The sequence below is a fragment of the Zalophus californianus genome, chromosome 6 (assembly GCF_009762305.2).
Source record: "Zalophus californianus isolate mZalCal1 chromosome 6, mZalCal1.pri.v2, whole genome shotgun sequence".
Taxonomy (NCBI): Eukaryota; Metazoa; Chordata; class Mammalia; order Carnivora; family Otariidae; genus Zalophus; species Zalophus californianus.
In genome coordinates this window covers 48,037,018-48,053,336 of record NC_045600.1, presented here as the reverse complement: position 1 = coordinate 48,053,336, position 16,319 = coordinate 48,037,018, and the positions used below count along the sequence as shown (strand labels likewise).

The 16,319-nt window shown below is 44.0% G+C and overlaps 2 protein-coding genes across 7 annotated transcripts in view; one reads left to right on the top strand and one right to left on the bottom strand.

The window, feature by feature from the left end:
• The window catches only part of CDKL1 (cyclin dependent kinase like 1), a 58,185-nt gene extending 56,688 nt beyond the window's left edge, over nucleotides 1–1,497 (bottom strand). For 2 of the 6 annotated variants that reach the window (XM_027569997.2, XM_027569998.2), the window contains exons 1-2: nucleotides 1,309–1,497; nucleotides 533–817 (exon numbers count right to left, since the gene is read on the bottom strand). In XM_027569997.2, coding sequence (XP_027425798.1) covers nucleotides 533–703 — 171 coding nt within the window. In that variant the 5' untranslated portion in view covers nucleotides 704–817; nucleotides 1,309–1,497. Of the gene's footprint in view, nucleotides 1–532; nucleotides 818–999; nucleotides 1,094–1,308 lie in introns of those variants that run through there. The other 4 variants (XM_027569996.2, XM_027569993.2, XM_035727952.1 and 1 more) reach the window with 4 other exon arrangements.
• On the top strand, nucleotides 745–13,430 carry LOC113909311 (atherin-like). The gene is made up of 3 exons (XM_035728058.1): nucleotides 745–813; nucleotides 1,033–1,632; nucleotides 12,130–13,430. Exons 1-3 carry the CDS (start codon nucleotides 745–747, stop codon nucleotides 12,244–12,246), a joined length of 786 nt encoding a protein of 261 aa, XP_035583951.1. The 3' UTR covers nucleotides 12,247–13,430.
• Nucleotides 13,431–16,319: the final 2,889 nt, after the last annotated feature.

Genomic DNA, 16,319 nt, shown 5'->3' with positions numbered 1-16,319 from the left:
TTTTAAAAGTGATCATTTCATTTCTTTAAGAAGAATCCTTTTTCTAGAGATAGGACATTATGATGTTCAGCAGCAGATTAGTGTGAGGTGTAGAGAAAACCTGTCAGCTTCCTAGCAGTTGGAAAACAGGTGAATGATTAATTCTCTTAATGGGCTGAGAATGTCAACAGAAGATGGTCTGGAAGTTTAAAACTCATGAATGCTAGCAAACTGGAGTTGTGGTAAATTCCTGTACTATCAAAGTTGATGGCTCTTCAAGAGCCAGGTCTAGCGCTCACATGGGAGAGAAGTTTCAAGGAAGAAAAATGAAACACCCCACAGCATCTCCAAAAGTGAACTCCTTTCCCTGCACAGGTCCCGACCGCTCCCCCAAGTAATTGGTGACTTGTACACAGACGTCCCATTTGTGTCACTGAGGACAAAAGTCCGTGCAGGAAGGAGATGTTACCACATCTTAACACATTTATTAGACATAACACGACTCGCTTTAATTTTTTAGTCCCTATAAAATTCACTTTAAAGAATCCATTACCTTGAGCAAGCGGATTTCTCGAAGGGCGATTTTCTTTATGACAGGGTCATCCTCTGATTCCAGAAATCTCTTGATGGCTACAATCTGACCCGTGTCCCTGTTTCTGCATTTGAAAACAACTCCATAGGATCCTTCGCCAATTTTCCCAATTTTTTCATACTTCTCCATCATGGAGGAATAAATCTTAAAACGGATCTTCACATAGTTTGAAAATGTCGCTTATGGAGTACTGGCTCAAACAGATTGCACTAGAGCCCCACTCAACGATGGGTCTTTGTCAAGCACCTGGAACAGAAGGGCACTTGTTAAAGATTTAGGAATCCACCCATGTCCTTAAACCTCGCCCCTCGGCCATGGAAACGAGATCTGGGATGACAGCCTAGAGCTCGCTGCCTTCCGTAACCCAATTCTAAGCGTCCGGTATACACCCCGCAAGTTGAAACGCAACCCGTCATCCTAAAACGAACCGGGTTGCAAGATTATCTTGTTTAACGTTCTAGTTCATCCGATCTAAGACACATGAGCCGGCTGCAGGACGGGGAAGGCTCCGGGCTTCCCCGGTTCTCATTTCCCTTGGGCAAGGAGACACCTGCCGGGGCCCCGCGGGGGCGGCGAGGCGAGGGCCAGAGGCGCGGGAGCAGGACCGCGCCGTCCCCCTCCCCACCCCCCTACCCCCCCCCCCCCGCGCCCGGCCCGCGCCGCGCAGCCTCGAGCGGCGCCACGTGGCGCCCAGGCCCGCCGTCCCGGCCCGCGCGCCTTCCCCGCCCCGGACTCACGGCGCCGCGGCTGCCCGGCCTGGCCCTGCTCCCGCCTCGCAGCCGCCCCGGTCGCAATCCCTGTGGGAACGGGCCCCAGCCCCGGCCTGGCCTGGGCGGGGCCGCCGCGCCCCGGCGGCGGGGAAGGGCCCCGGTGGGCGGCCCTGGGGCCCGGGTGCCCGTGCGTCCCTCCGCCGGGAGAGGAGGCCTGCAGGCCTGCAGACTCCAGCAGCGCGTGAAAAACGCAGCTCTAGCAGCGTCGGCTGGGAAGACGCCTGCGCCGGGAGCACCCCTGCCCCAACCCCCACGCGCTCCGAACTTCTCGGGCAGGGCGGGCCCCACACGGTCTGAGAACCGGTAACTCCCTCGTACGCGGTGCTAGGCTGCAGACGCCTTTATGTCTGTCCTGATCAGTGCTGTAGCATCCAGTCAACGAATGTGAATGAATGAGTGAATGAATGAATGAGTGAATGAATGGCAGAGAGAGGAAAAGAGGGAGAAGGAGTTCCAACTGAAACTGCTTAAAGTCAGCACGGCCCTCCATTAGCCTGCGGGTCCATCACCATCGACTTCTTATGTAGCTGGGCTTTCTGATGTGGGAGATGGAGTTTTACAGAACCCACTTTGGTTTAGGGTTTTTGTTTTGTTTTGTTTTTCTTAAGTCATCTCCAGGCTCAACGGGGGACTCAAACTCAGGACTCTGAGGTGAAGAGTCCTGTGCTCTACCGACTGAGCCAGCCAGGTGCCCCTGTCTTAGGTTCCTTATTCCCATCCGTCTCCCAGCTGGTTCCTACTCACTCAAGTCTGAGCACAATTGTGGGAAGTTCATGGACCTGGGGAAATCATGAAATAGTTTGCTACTAGGCAGACTGCCACAGTACTTTATCATCTAACCCATTCCATATGCCCAGCACTGAGACGGGTGTTTGCCCTGGAAGTGACACCTGAGGAGAGAAAAGTGTCATACTGTCTATGCACCAAGCAGCATGCCACTAAAGGTGAATCTGAATAGGGTTCAGGAAGGAGCTGAAGCTGGGAGGAGAGGAATTGGTGGCTGCCTTGACCAGGGAGTCGCATTTAGAGGGGGTCCAGGGATGAGCTACAGGTGAGCTGTGAACCTCCTAGAAATTGTTTGCAAATGGCCACCACTGATGTGTTTTCTGTCTCTATAGTTTGGCCTTTTCCAGGATATCATATAAATGTAACCTTTTGAGGCTAAATTTCTTTTACTTAACATAATGCTTTTGAGATTCACCCATGTAGTTGCATTTCTCAGTAGTTCATTCTTTTTTTATTGCTCAGTAGTATTCCATTGTATGGATAAACCAACTTTGTTTATTTCCAGTTGAAGAACATTTGAGTTGTTTCTAGTCTTGGTGATTATAAATCAAGCCACTATAAACATTCATGCATGGTCTTTTGTGTGAGTATATGTTTTCCTTTCTCTTGGGAAAATAATACTTAGGAGGAGTACTGCTGCGTCACAGGATGAGTATATGTTATTGTAAGTAATTGCCAAAATGTTTTCTAAAGTGACTGTGCCATTTTACATTCCTGCCAGCAATGTTCCAGTTACTCTGTATCTTTGCCAGCACTTCATATTCAGGTCTTTTGATTTTAGCCATTCTAATAGGTAGGTAATTGGCTCTTGTGGTTTTAATTTTCATTTCCCTAATAACTAATGTTGAGCAGTTTTCCATACACTTATTTACCTTCTGGATGTTTTCTCACAAGTTCTAGCTTTTGGTAAATTCCTTGGAATTTTCTATATAGAAGGTCATGTCATCAGCAAATAGGGATAGGTTTAGTTCTTCCTAACTGGTATACCTTTTCTTACTTTTTCTCACCGTCTTGCACGTGATAGGCCCTCCAGTGTGACATCAAACAGGAACAGGGAGAGCAGACATTTCTATTACTGATCTTAGGAGGAAAGCATTGTCTTGTACCACTAGGTATGATGTCAGTTAGATCTCTTTGTAGATACTGTGGTAGGCAGCCTCTAAAATGGCCCTTAAGGAGCCTTGCCTCCTGGTATTCATGCCCTTGTGTGTTTTCCTTCCCTTCAGCGTGGGCTTGACCTCATAACTTGCTTCTAAGGAATAAAATATAGTAAAAGTAATGGAATATCACTGCCAAGATTAGCTTACAAAGAGACGGATTTCTGCCTTGGGTACTCTCTTGCTCACTTCCCCTGAGGGAATTCAGATGCCATTTTGCAAGCTGCCCTATGGCAAGGTTCTGAGGAGGCCAACAGCCAAGAATTTAGGCACTCAGTCCCATGTTCCGTGAGGAATTGAATCTTGCCAACAACCATGGGAATGAACTTGGAGGTGGATCTCCCCACTGCCTTTCTTGCTCCAGTGAGCTTCCAGAATAGACTGTAGCCCCAACTGACGACAAAAGTTCAATCTTGTGAGAGACCTTGAGTCAGAGGCCCTTAACTAGTCGTATCTGGATTCCTAATCTGCAGGAACTGTGAGATAATATGTGTTTAATATTCATATTTTGGGGTTGTTTTGCTGCAATATAGAACTGACATAGAAGCCCTTTATTAGATTGAGAAAGTTTTCTGTAATCCAATTTGCTGAGAATTTTTTTTTAATTGTGAATGGATGTTGAATTTACCAAATACTTTTCTGCATCTACTGAGATGAGCATATGTTTTTTCTTAGTCTGTTGATACAGTGAATTATATTCATAGGTTTAAAAATGTTGAGGGACACCTGGGTGGCTCAGTCCATTAAGTGTCTGCCTTCAGCTCAGGTCATGATCCCAGGGTCCTGGGACGGAGCCCCATGTCCAGCTCCCTGCTCAGTGGGGAGCCTGCTTCTCCTTCAGCCTGTCACCCCACCTTCTTGTGCTCTTTCTCTCTGTCAAAGAAATAAAATCTTTAAAAATAGTGAACACAAAGAAATAAATAAAAGTAAGAAATTAAAATGTTGAACGCAAAACTTGCCTTCCTGGGATAAATCCAACTTAGTTATGATATTCTATCATTTTGCTACGTTGCAGGAGTCAATTAGTCACATTTAATTAAGGATTCTTGAATTAATATTTCTGAGAGACATTGATCTAATAGTTTTCTTGTAATGTCTTTGTCTAGTTTTGGTGTCAGGGTAATACTGATCTCATAAAATGGGGAAGTGTTTCCTTCTCTTCTGTTTTCTGGAGACATTTACATTAAATTGGTATTATTTATTCCTTAAATGTTTGTTAGAATTTTTCCAATAAAGCCATCTGAGTATGGAGTTTTCCCTGTTGAAATGTTTTAAACTACAAGTTCTATTTCTTTAATAAAATATATAAGGTTATTCAGGATATCTATTTTTTCTTGAGTGAGTCTTGGTAGCTTGTATCTTCAAGGAATTTGTTTATTTCATCTAGATACTGGAGTTTATGTGTATAAAGTTGTTCATATATAACAATATTACACTATCATCCTTTTAATGTTGTTAATGTATAATACTATTACATTATTACCCTTTTAGTACTTACGGGATATATAGTGGTGTTCCCTGTGTCATTCTTGATATTAATAATATGTTTTTTCCCCTTCTTTTTCTTGATCAGTTTGACTAAGTCTTATCAATTTTATTGGTCTTTTAAAAGAAACAGCTTTTGATTTCGTTGATTTTCTCTATGATTTTTCTGTTTCACTTTGATTTCATCTCTATTATTTTTTCTTTCTGTTTGCTTTACTTTTAGCTGCTTTTTCTAGTTTTTAATTTTTTTTAAGATTTTATTTATTTGAGAGAGAGAGGGAGAATGAGAGATAGAAAGCACGAGAGGGAAGAGGGTCAGAGGGAGAAGCAGACTCCCTGCTGAGCAGGAAGCCCGATGTGGGACTCGATCCCGGGACTCCAGGATCATGACCTGAGCCGAAGGCAGTCGCTTAACCAACTGAGCCACCCAGGCGTCCCTTTTTCTAGTTTTTTAAAGATGGAAACCTAGACCATTAATTTTAGATATTTCTTGTTTATAATATAAGCCTTTGGTGCCATATATTTTCCTCTCTAAGCACTACTTTAAATACATCCCAGAAATCTTAATATGTTGTATTTTCATTCAGCCCAAAGTATTTTCCAACTTATCTTGTGACTTCCTGTTGGACCCATGGGTTATTTTGAAGTGTGTTGTTTAATTTCCAACTAGTTGGGGACTTTCTAGATATCTTTTTATTCCTGTTTTCTAGAATCAGAGATCCATTCTTTTCAGAGAACTCTCTTTGTATGATTTAAACTTTGCAATGTATTAAGACCAGCCTATGGTCTATGTTGGTGAATGTTTCTTTTTGACAAGTTAAAAAAATTATTTTTAAGTGATATGGGAAAGTCATTGTGACTTTCTCCAGAGCTGCCTTGTCTGAAGTTCATGCCAGGCTGCAGTGAGTCTGGAAAATTAACTTTATGGACCCTGCAAGGTTCAGTACCCAAGGAGCCTGGAACTGTGCCCAGCCCAGTGGTAGTTAAAGTAGGGAGCAAGGGCACCATTTATTTCGGCCTCCGTGGGCAGTGAACCAGAAAGCCAGCGTGACTGGCAACAGCACCAGTTTTGTTGTTTGAAGGAAGTTGGAGCAAAATACTAGAGGATCACTTTGAAAGGGAGATAAACAGTTGATGTCACCATTTAGCACCAAACAGAGAGGATAATGTGGCCTCTCTACTGTCAAATCACCACAGGGAGTGCTTTTGGTCGGCAGGACTGAAATCCGTCTTGGTATCAGAGAAATACAACTCCTGGGAAGTAGAGTTCTTGGGAACTGAGACAGGGTCCGATATGTGGGCCCTCCTTCTCGAGCAAGAGCAAAGAACAGTGAGACAACATTTTCTTTTTCTCCTTACCATGATCTTTTATTTGTAGCTCTGCATCATTAGAATTCTTCGGTGTCCGTGGATTACGCAGACAGTACTGAGGTATTTTAATCATTGAAGGAAGCAGGAAACATTCTGCAGGGTAACACATGGTGAGAGAGAAGGAGCCTGGGGTTTGGAGTCAGAAGACTAGGATTTCTACCTTCTTACTAGTGTTTGATATTGTGCAAGACAATTACTACTGTGTAAACAATAACAACTGTTTAGTGTTTCCTTCCTGGCAGGCGTCATGCTCAGAATATTTTATACGTGAGCCTCACAACAGCCCTGGGAGATGGGCATCAACATTATCGAGAGGTTTCACATGAGGACAGTGAGTTTTAGAATGGCTAAGTCCTTTGTCTAAGGGCAAAAAGCTAGTGAGTTGTGAAGCGGAGAGGCGGACATAGGCAGTGAGTCCAGAACCTTTGCTCCTGTTTTGCTAAAAGTACCTAATGTGTAGGGGTGGTTGTCAGGACTATTTTTTTATAAAGTTGTTTTTCTTTTTTTGAGAGTCACACAAGCAGGGGGAGGGGCAGAGGAAGAAGCAGACTCCCCGCTGAGCAGCTCCATCCCAGGACCCCAGGATCATGACCCACGCAGAAGGCAGATGCCTAACTAACTGAGCCCCCTACCCAAGCACCCCAGTTGTCAGGATTTTTGAATGAAGGTATAGGACACTGGGAATTGACCCAAAGTACTTATAGTGCACAATGTAGCACCCTCCTTTTTTTAGAGCTGCCGGGAACATGAGTCTTGTCATTAGGCTTTCTTCTCACACTCTGGAGAACTAACCTCCCCTCGAGGTTGGGCAGAGTACTGACACCTCCTCTGAGTGCTCAACACAGGGCAATGCTGGAAGCTTTTTCTTTTTTTTCCCAATTCTATTTCCTTAAGGAAAAGGGAGTTGAGTCACCGTGATCTTAAAATGACACTATACAGCTGCTTGAGGAAATACTGGAATTCACTTTCCCTGCTTTAAGTGGGTTTAGAAAGGAAATCATTCCATGGGCATACACAGAGTAGTTAATAACTACCATTTAGGGACACTTACGTTTCAGGCTCAATAACCACACTATCTCTAATCTTTGTAACAATCCTGCATGGTTGGATCTATTAACTGGTTGGAATTTTAACAGCCCCATTTTATAAAAGAGGTAGCTGAGGCTCAGAGAGGTTGGTCAGAGTAGACAAGCCATCCAGCTCTCTGGGGCTGGAAAGCCAGGTTTCAAACCCAACTGCACCTATTTGCAAAGCCCGTGCTTTGGAGGTGCTACAGGGAATGGTGACAACGAGGACCATCTGTGAACAACGTAAAGTGACAGATCACTGCTAAACATGTAAGTAACTGTTCCCCTTATCTGGACACTGGTGAATTAATGTAAATATGGGAAAATAACTGTAAATTAAATAAGGGCCTATCATCCTTGACTTTGTGAGCCTAGCCAATGGTGAAATAAAGTATTCTCATCCCTAATTAACATAACCTTAGTTATTTTGTGTGTGTTTTTCCCTTTAAATACTTATTGCAGGGGCGCCTGGGTGGCTCAGTGGAGTAAGGGTCCGAATCTTGATTTCGGCTCAGGTCATGATCTCAGGGTCATAAGATTGAGCCCTGTGTCTGGGCTCTGCGCTGAGCGTGGAGCCTGCTTGAGATTCTCTCTCTCCCTCTCCCCCTCCCCACCCCTACTCATTCACACACTTTCTCTCTCTCTAAAAAAAAAAATAAATATTTATTGCATTTTACATATGGCAAGCTATCCTTTTAAAGAACCCCTTCTTCTAAAAAGCTTTCTTTGTTTCTGAATCTTAACAACCTCAACACCTTTTTTGCATTTCCAGATTTTAAAGCAACCACCCAGTACTTTCACCCTTGAACCCAAATGCCTTAAGAGCTCAGCAATATTAACACTAAAACCTTGGGAGAGTTATGTAGCTGGGCCTGGGCTACCAGTGGATGAGTCACTGTATACAATGATCCTTCTTCAGGAAATTAAGTTTCAAAACCTCAAAGTGGACATCTCTTTGCCACCTTGGACATTAGATTGCCCACCACACTTATCTTAAATAAGGCAATCTATGTACATTTCCATGCTTTATGATTTTGAACCCTTACATGCTAGAAAAGAAGGTAAATTTTCCAAAGGTAAATTTATGAGACTGAAGAAATAGGAAAGCACATTAATGACTTTCTGAACTTCAGCTTAAAGCCATGACACAGAAACAGCTGTTTGGAAAGCAGGCTTTTCCTGAGAGCTGGTACATGTCGGCCACCACACTGGGCACGGGTGACCAAGAAGTGACTTTCCCGAGCTCAAACACCATGTCCGTGTCCATGGCCAGTGCTCCTGCTTCTGCACCCTCTGCTGCTTCTTTTATAAAATGGGGCTGTTAATAATTCCAACCAGTTAATATATCCTACCATGTAGGATTGTTATAAAGATTCAAGATAATGTGGTTATTGAGCCTGAAACGTAAGTGTCCCTAAATGGTAGTTATTAACTATTTTCTGTGTGTGCCCATGGAATGATTTCCTTTCCAAACTCAAAACAAGAAGGAAACTAGATAGGAGAACATGGAGGGCTTTTCAAAATACTTCCCATGGGTCTGGGAAGACGAGAAGGCACACCTGGCACTTGAGGAAACAGATACAGAAAATGTATATGAGGCATTCCGAGGCAAACAACAAATTTGCTCTGGGCAGCAAACAGGCTGAGAGCCTGGGTCTCAATTCTGATTTGTATTTTTTCCACCTGCCATACCCCACTGCGGCTTCAAATTAGGGAACTCCAATTGTGTGGCTAAAGAAATAGAAATCTGCCTTAAGAAAACCCAGTATCAAAATAGAAATATTCATGGATGTGACAAGGTGGGGGAGAGGACAGGGAGTGTGAATTATTTGCACTTTAAAAATACTCTTCACTTAAAGTGAGATTTCTTTTCATATAGATTGTTATAAAACTGCATTCATTTCTTGAATGGAGTTAATACTTTAAGTCCTCTCAACTTTGTGATGCTTATTCACTGGTGTCTAACTCTTTGTACAAACAGAAACCACTGGACCTTAGATACATCTCCCATGTCAACCATTGAATTTTTAGGCATTTGTTGATCCAAAAGATGTAAATAGTTTCATAAGGTCATCTTTAAGCTGCATACATGCCGAGGATTGAGTGAAGATCATAGTTACAACCACAGGAGGAAATCCTATTATTGTAAGCAGCTTTCACAGGAATGGCTCATCAAGTATTAGCAGTGAGGTATTGTGAGGCATCTAAAACAAATCCGTTTAAAAAATACACATTTAAGGTATATTTCCCCCAAACAATAAGAAATCCTGCACCTTATACAGCAACATATTTATTTTTCTTCAGCATCATTTGACCTGATTTTCCTAGTAAGAGCATGGACTCTGGAGCCAGACGGCTCTCTAGCTCTGCTGTGAGCCATCTGTGAGGACTCAGGCAAGTGGCTCGACCTCCTTATGCTTCCTTCTTGTCATCTGCAACATAGAAATTAGCTACCTTCCAAGTCGTTGTGAGGGTTGAGTGCTCACAGCATGCGATCGCTCAACGGACGGTCTCAGAGGAAGGGGACAGCATGTGAAGAGGGCCAATCAGACCAGGGTTCAGATCTGGGTTCTACCCTTTTTTGGCTGTGTGAAACCAGGAAAATTACTTCTTGTATTGGTCTGGGAATTTTCTCTCTCTCTCTCTTTTTTTTTTTTTTTTAGGTAAATTGCAGATTCACATACAGTTGTAAAGATCCTGTAAACTGTCTGCCCAGTTTCCCCAGATGGTAACATCTTGGCAAACTATGGTCCAATATTCACATCGATGAAGTCAACCTACAGAACAGCTCTTAGCACCACAGGTACCCCTCATGTTACCCTTCCCGCCGCCCATCCCCGAGCCCTGCTTATCAATCAGTTCTTCTGCGGCCTAGGTGGGTACATACGTAGAGCTGGGATGGCAGGATTATATGGCAAACGTCTGTGTAACCTTCCAAGGCACCGCCATATGGTTTTTCACAATGGCTGTACCATTTTCACACTCATCAGCAAAGCAGGAGAGTCCCAGGTGCCCCACATCATTGCAAGCGCTTGGTACTGTCAGTCTTTTCTTTGTTTTTAAGTTGTGGTAAGATGCACATAACATAAAATGTACTATCTTTACCATTTTGAGTGGACAGCTCAGTCGTATTAAGGGCTTTCATGTTGTTGTGCAGCCGTCTCCACCATCTTCGAGCGCTGTCCATCTTGTAAAGTGGAAACGCTGTACCCAATGTGCAGTAACTTCCGATTCACCCCACCCCAGCCTCTGGCAATTGGCATTCCATTTTCATATTTCATGTTTCATATTTTAGCTGTTGTGAATAATGCTGCTATGGATATAGGTGTACAGATATCTGAGACCCTGACTTCAGTCTTTTGGGTACACCCAGAAGTGGGATTGCTGGATCGTAGGCTAAGTCTATTTTTAATTTTGTGAGGAACTACCATACTGTCTTCCACAGCACCTGCCTCATTTTACATTCCCACCAGCAGTACACAAGAGTTCCAGTTTCTCCACATCCTCACTAACACTTGTTACTCTCTTTTTCTTTATTTTCTTGACAGTAGTCATCCTGATGGGTGTGAGGTGGTATCTCACTGTGGTTTTGAACTGTGGACTGGGGTCTTAGTTGCCAACCCCAGAAGCCACTTCAGCTAGTTTCAGCAGAAGGGGATTTATTAAGGGATATTCAGGAGTTTGTAGACTCTCCGGGAGAGGCAGATGGTCAGGTCTGGAGGCTGCACAGCCAGAAACCATACCAAACCCACCGTGCAGGACGGTGTCGGCCAGCCCCCAGCCCCGCTGCTGCGGCTGGTGCTGAAGATGCCTGCGCATGGCACGCAAGGCTCTCTGTCATTCCTGTCACTGAAGACCAGACTCCTGTCTGCTGTCCAAGCCAGGAAAATGGATTTAGGACAGCATGGCTTCTTCACACCGCTCTCCTTCTGAGACTTGTGTGAGTCTGAGTTGGGGACGTGCGGGGAAAGGGAGTCTGAGTTTCTGCCTATGAATCCCCAGATTCGTAATGTGGGAAATGACTGTAGTGTAGAGCAAGTTTCCAAAGACAGCCACAAAGCGTAAGAAATATGTGCTGTACCCCCACACTGTTTATAGATGGGGACAATAACAGCTGCCTAATGGACTTGTTTTAAAGATGAAACGAGGTCCCACAGATAAAATGTGTAGCACGTGTCTGACACATGGCAGGTGCCGATCACATGATCCTTCTCCTTTCTCTCAGTAAAATAGAAGTTGTGAGTGACTTCCTGCGTGCCCTAAGATTGCTACGCAGGCAGCTATAGGATGCGGTTTTAGGAACTTCCGAAGAGCTCTAGGATTCCCTTCATATCCTATCTAATGTAAAGTTTCATGTTATTATTTTACTTAAGTTCTGATCTCGAGAAAATGCAAATATCTGAAAAAGGAGGGCCATTGTAGGCTCTAAATGACGTATTAATACAAGGCCACATCATACGTTGGAAAGAACACTCACTTGGGCATTCAGAGGTCTGAGCTCAAATCCCATCTCCTTATAACTAACTGTGTGATCCTGAGCAGTTGGTTACCCTCTCAGCTTTTCTCCTGTCCTAGAAGGAGGGTGAGGTACCTAATCGCCGTCTAGCTCTTTGGTGTCACACTGCTGTAAGTGGGGGCTCTGGAAAGCAAGTTCTGATGTGGAGCAGAAAGGAGAGAGCAGACATGTCTGGGCCCTTGAAGGACTCTTGAACTCCTGGGGGAAAAAAGGACACCAAAGGACCTTGGAATGATGGGGGTGTGTGTGTGTGTGTGTGTGTGTGTGTGTGTGTGTGTGTGTGTGTGTTCTTTCCAGTGTCACTGTGGCTGCTATAAGGTGGTATAAGTAAATTGTGCTATAAGTAAAAACATTAGCACAATAAGTGGCAAAAAAGTTAAGATTTTCTGGATTACCCTTTCTTTAGGTGGCCAGGAAGATGGTAGGCATTCAGACTAAGCATGTCTACCAAAAGCAGCCAACCATCTTTCAAAATAAGAAGAGGGTCCCGCTTGGAGGAACTAGCAAGGAGAAGTTTCTGTGATACTATAGAAACATCGGTCTTGGCTTCATGGTGCCCAAGGGGGCGATTGAGGGCACCTATATTGACAAGAAATGTCCCTTTACTGGTAATGTCTCCATCCGAGGGCGGATTCTGTCTGGTGTGGTGACCAAGATGAAGATGCACAGGACCACTGTCATCCTCTGAGCCTACCTCCACAACATTTGAAAGTACAACCACAGGATCATGTCCGTGTACCTGTTGCCCTGCTTCAGGGATGTCCAACATCGTCATGGTGGGCGAGTGCCAACCCTTGAGCAAGACTGCGCTTCAACGTGCTCAAAGTCCCGAAGGCCACTGGCACCAAGAAGTGATCCCAGAAGTTCTGAGATTAGACATCTGTTCACACCCCTGAAGAAAATAATTTTCCCAGTCAAAAAGATTCTGTGGAGTACTTAAATATCTTGAAATTCTGTCCTTATAGATGGGATAGACATCGACTCGCACTGCTAACTGAACCATTCTATCTTCCATTCCTTTATGATCCACGTTACTCTTATCTTTGATCAAACTGAGTGCCACAGGTTCACTGTGCCCAAGTATGACAGAAATAGTCTTTAAAAATATACTTTCTGGTACACAGCAGGTACCTAACTAAAATTTGTTAATTCTCGGTACTTCTTCTACACCACTAAGTTTTAGCAAGGGCAACTTAGAAATTTTCAGAGTCCATTCCAGTAAAGTTGGACCAGCTGGGGACATGAGGAGGAGAATGGAGGGTAGAAAAGGAGAAAAAACCTTCTTTCCATTTCTTGCTATTCCTTACCTGTGGGAGTTCTCCCTAGCTTCAGCTTCTTTTGGCCCTTCCAGAACCTGAATTATGACACACCTTCAGAGGTACCTGCATTAGCCAGGCAGCTTCTCTTCTCAAGGTGTGAGCCCCAACTTCATGGGCCCCTTCCTCTGAGCTCCTGCTGAGCTTGGAGCAGCTGGGCAGCAGCCCCTCCACAGTGGTCAGAGCACCATCTTACGGGCTTTGCTCCTCTCAGTCGCCGGCTTCTAGTAATCCCACACTGGACCCTTTGCTTCCTCCCACCCTGTTGGCGGTGACTGCTTCCCGCAGTTATTGTTCTCCTGGGTTCTCTGCATGTCCTATTTCTGCTAACATCTGTGGAACAACTCCATGTATTAATTCTCTAGTAAAATACCTACTGTGGTGTCTTGTTTTGTTGCCTAGATCCTGACTGATATTCTTAGACTCAATAATGTTAACTAATTTACTCCCAATACTTTCCTCATTTTCAGAAAACTGGAAGGTATTTGCAATATATCTGCATTTTACAGGAGCAAGACTTGAGTCAAAAGTTTTACTAGTTATACACGAGTAAGTTACCGCATGCTATTCATTCTATTGTAGTTTAATACAACAAATGTTTACTAACTACCTACTACGTGTCAGGAACTGTTCGGTGCTGGGGATGCAGCTATAAGTGTCATTGTTCCTTATCCTTATGAGAGAAAGGAATTCCTACCTGTTGTATGGTAATAGGAGCTTTAATAAAGGATGCACAAGAGGTTGTGGGATCCTGGAGAAGGAGACTTTGTACACTGGGCTTTAAGAAATTTTTTTTAAAGATTTTATTTATTTATTTGACAGAGCAAGAGAGCACAAACGGGGGAGCAGCAGAGGGAGAGGGAGAAGCAGACTCCCTGCTGAGCAGGGAGCCCGATGCGGGGCTTGATCCCAGGACCCTGGGGTCATGAACTGAGCCAAAGGCAGCTGCTTAACTGACTGAGCCGCCCAGGCGCCCCTGGGCTTTAAGGAATTTAAGTGGACACCGGTATTCACTGTGGGTTTTCGGAAACCATAAACAGAAGTATATCCTTGAAAGCTTGATACAGTCAGTCAGTGCTTTATACAGAGCAATTACACGTCAAAGGGCTGGGATGCTCTGACAGGTGCTCAAGGACGAACATTGATCACTGGATTCTCTGTGTCCTGTAGTTAATCGCAAATAACCACAGTGAAGTTATTAATCCAGGAAGATTTAGACTTGACAAACATGACCAGGATGAAGTCATATATCCAAAATTAAATGTCATATTTAGAGTGTGCTAAATCTTACACTTACCAAAATTGCTGAAGAAAAAACTTGTGGGTGAAGATCATAATGATTTGTTTCACTCACACGTGGTAAGTGGCTTTGGTTTTTTTTTAAGCTTCACCAAGTGATGGTTTATAGCTACACAGGACATCTGTTGCTTTTACCAGCTCAGCATCCATTTCTCCTTCTGTTAAAAGCCCAACCTTCCTTCCTCCTTCTGCTTTGGCGATCTGTCTCACTGTGACTGTTGTTTTAAGGCACCTTCCCGTCCATGCCCAACGGATGACCAACCCCAGGCTGAGCAGATTCTCTTCCCTCAGAACCGGAATCTTGCAGAAACGGATTCCTCCTGAGACCCAAAGGGGCCAAGCCCTGGCTCCTGCAACTAGCTCTTCTCTGAGCCCGGTTCTGCAGCTTTTTCTTGAATCTACAACCACTAAAGGACAGCCAAAGAACCCTGATACAGAAGTTTAACTATCACTTAGATTTATTTCAGATAGTTTCCTCATGGGGAATGCTTCTTACTCCCATCTTTCCATTTCCAAATACTATATTTCCTCCAGAGATATGGACTAGTTTAATGGCTTTCGTAGATATTTGAGCCATAACTGGTAGGTGTCTATTTAAATGGTCGTGAAGGGACTGTCTGGATCCAGGGAGATGGATCTGGGATTCACTCCAACTTTCCAGTTAACTTAGTGTGTGAGCGTGGCAGCTTTAGGTAGGTGCCAGTCAGATCTCCCTTCAAGAGAGAACCTGCTGTAAGAAATTAGTGAACCTGCAGAATCAGCCCAGCTTTGTCCAAGCTTTCACTTGGCTGCTCCCAGGTAATGACTGAGTTGCCTATGGTTTTGAAAGCTGAGCTCATCTTTTCTAACACAAAAATCCTCTAGTGGGCAGTCTTTGCTCTGGGGCTGCCCACTGACTGGCCAAGATGCTCTGCTCACAGAGCTGTACTGCAGTCTGAGGCTCTAGCAAATTCTTCTTCCTCCCTGTCTCAGTTCATGTGTGTCACTTCTGCCAGAGCCTTTCAGCTTATTCCTGCTCTTATTTTCCACACAGCTGGTTCCCCAAGTAAGTCCCCCTTCTGTGGAACAGTCTGTGACAAGGACTAACCTCTTTGGTTTTCTCATTTATAAAACAGGAGCCCCACTTCTGATATCATTGGGTTAATGTTTGAAAATTAAAGAATATTCTCCCCAGTACAGGTCTTGGCATGGACTCTAATAAATGTTTTATTGATGTACATGCAAAAAAAAAAAAGTGCATCGATCATCAGTGCACAGCTTGCTGAGAAGTGACAAATGGAACATTTCCAGCACCTCAAAAGCATCCCCTCAGGCCCCATCTCAACCAGTATTCCCTCACTCCTCCTCAAAAGTAACCACTATCCTGTAGTGATTTCTAACATTACACTACACACTGCCTGTTCTGGAACTCCATTTAAGTGAAATCCTACAGTCTACTTTTAATGTTCTCAATGTCTGGACTCTTACCTGGAACCTTCTGTTTATTTTGGGGGAGAGGTGTCGAAAGGCATCTTGTCATAGCTCCTCCTTGCATTGCAGTATTTGACTTGTGAGCATCTCACAACTTATCCTTTCAACCGTAAATGGACATTTGGGTTATTTCCAGTTTTTGGAAACTATGAATAATGCGGCTATGAACAGTCTTCTAGGTCTTTTGGTAACCGTGTTTTTGAGGCGTACACCTAGGACTGGAAATGCTGGCTGCTGAGATGTGTCCGTTGCGCTTGTTTTTCAAAGTGACTAGTACCAGTTTCCACTTCTTCTGACAGTACATGAGTTCCAACTGCCCCACAGCCTCATCAACACTTCCTACTGTCTTCTTTTGTCATTTAGTCACTCTGGTGGGATGCGTGGTAGTATTGCACTGTCAGCTTATTTTGTAGTGGGATTATTGTTTCAGTTTATGTTTCTCTGGTATCTAATGAATTTGAACACCTTTACAAGTATTTATTGACCCCTTGGATGTTCTTTTTCTGTTTAG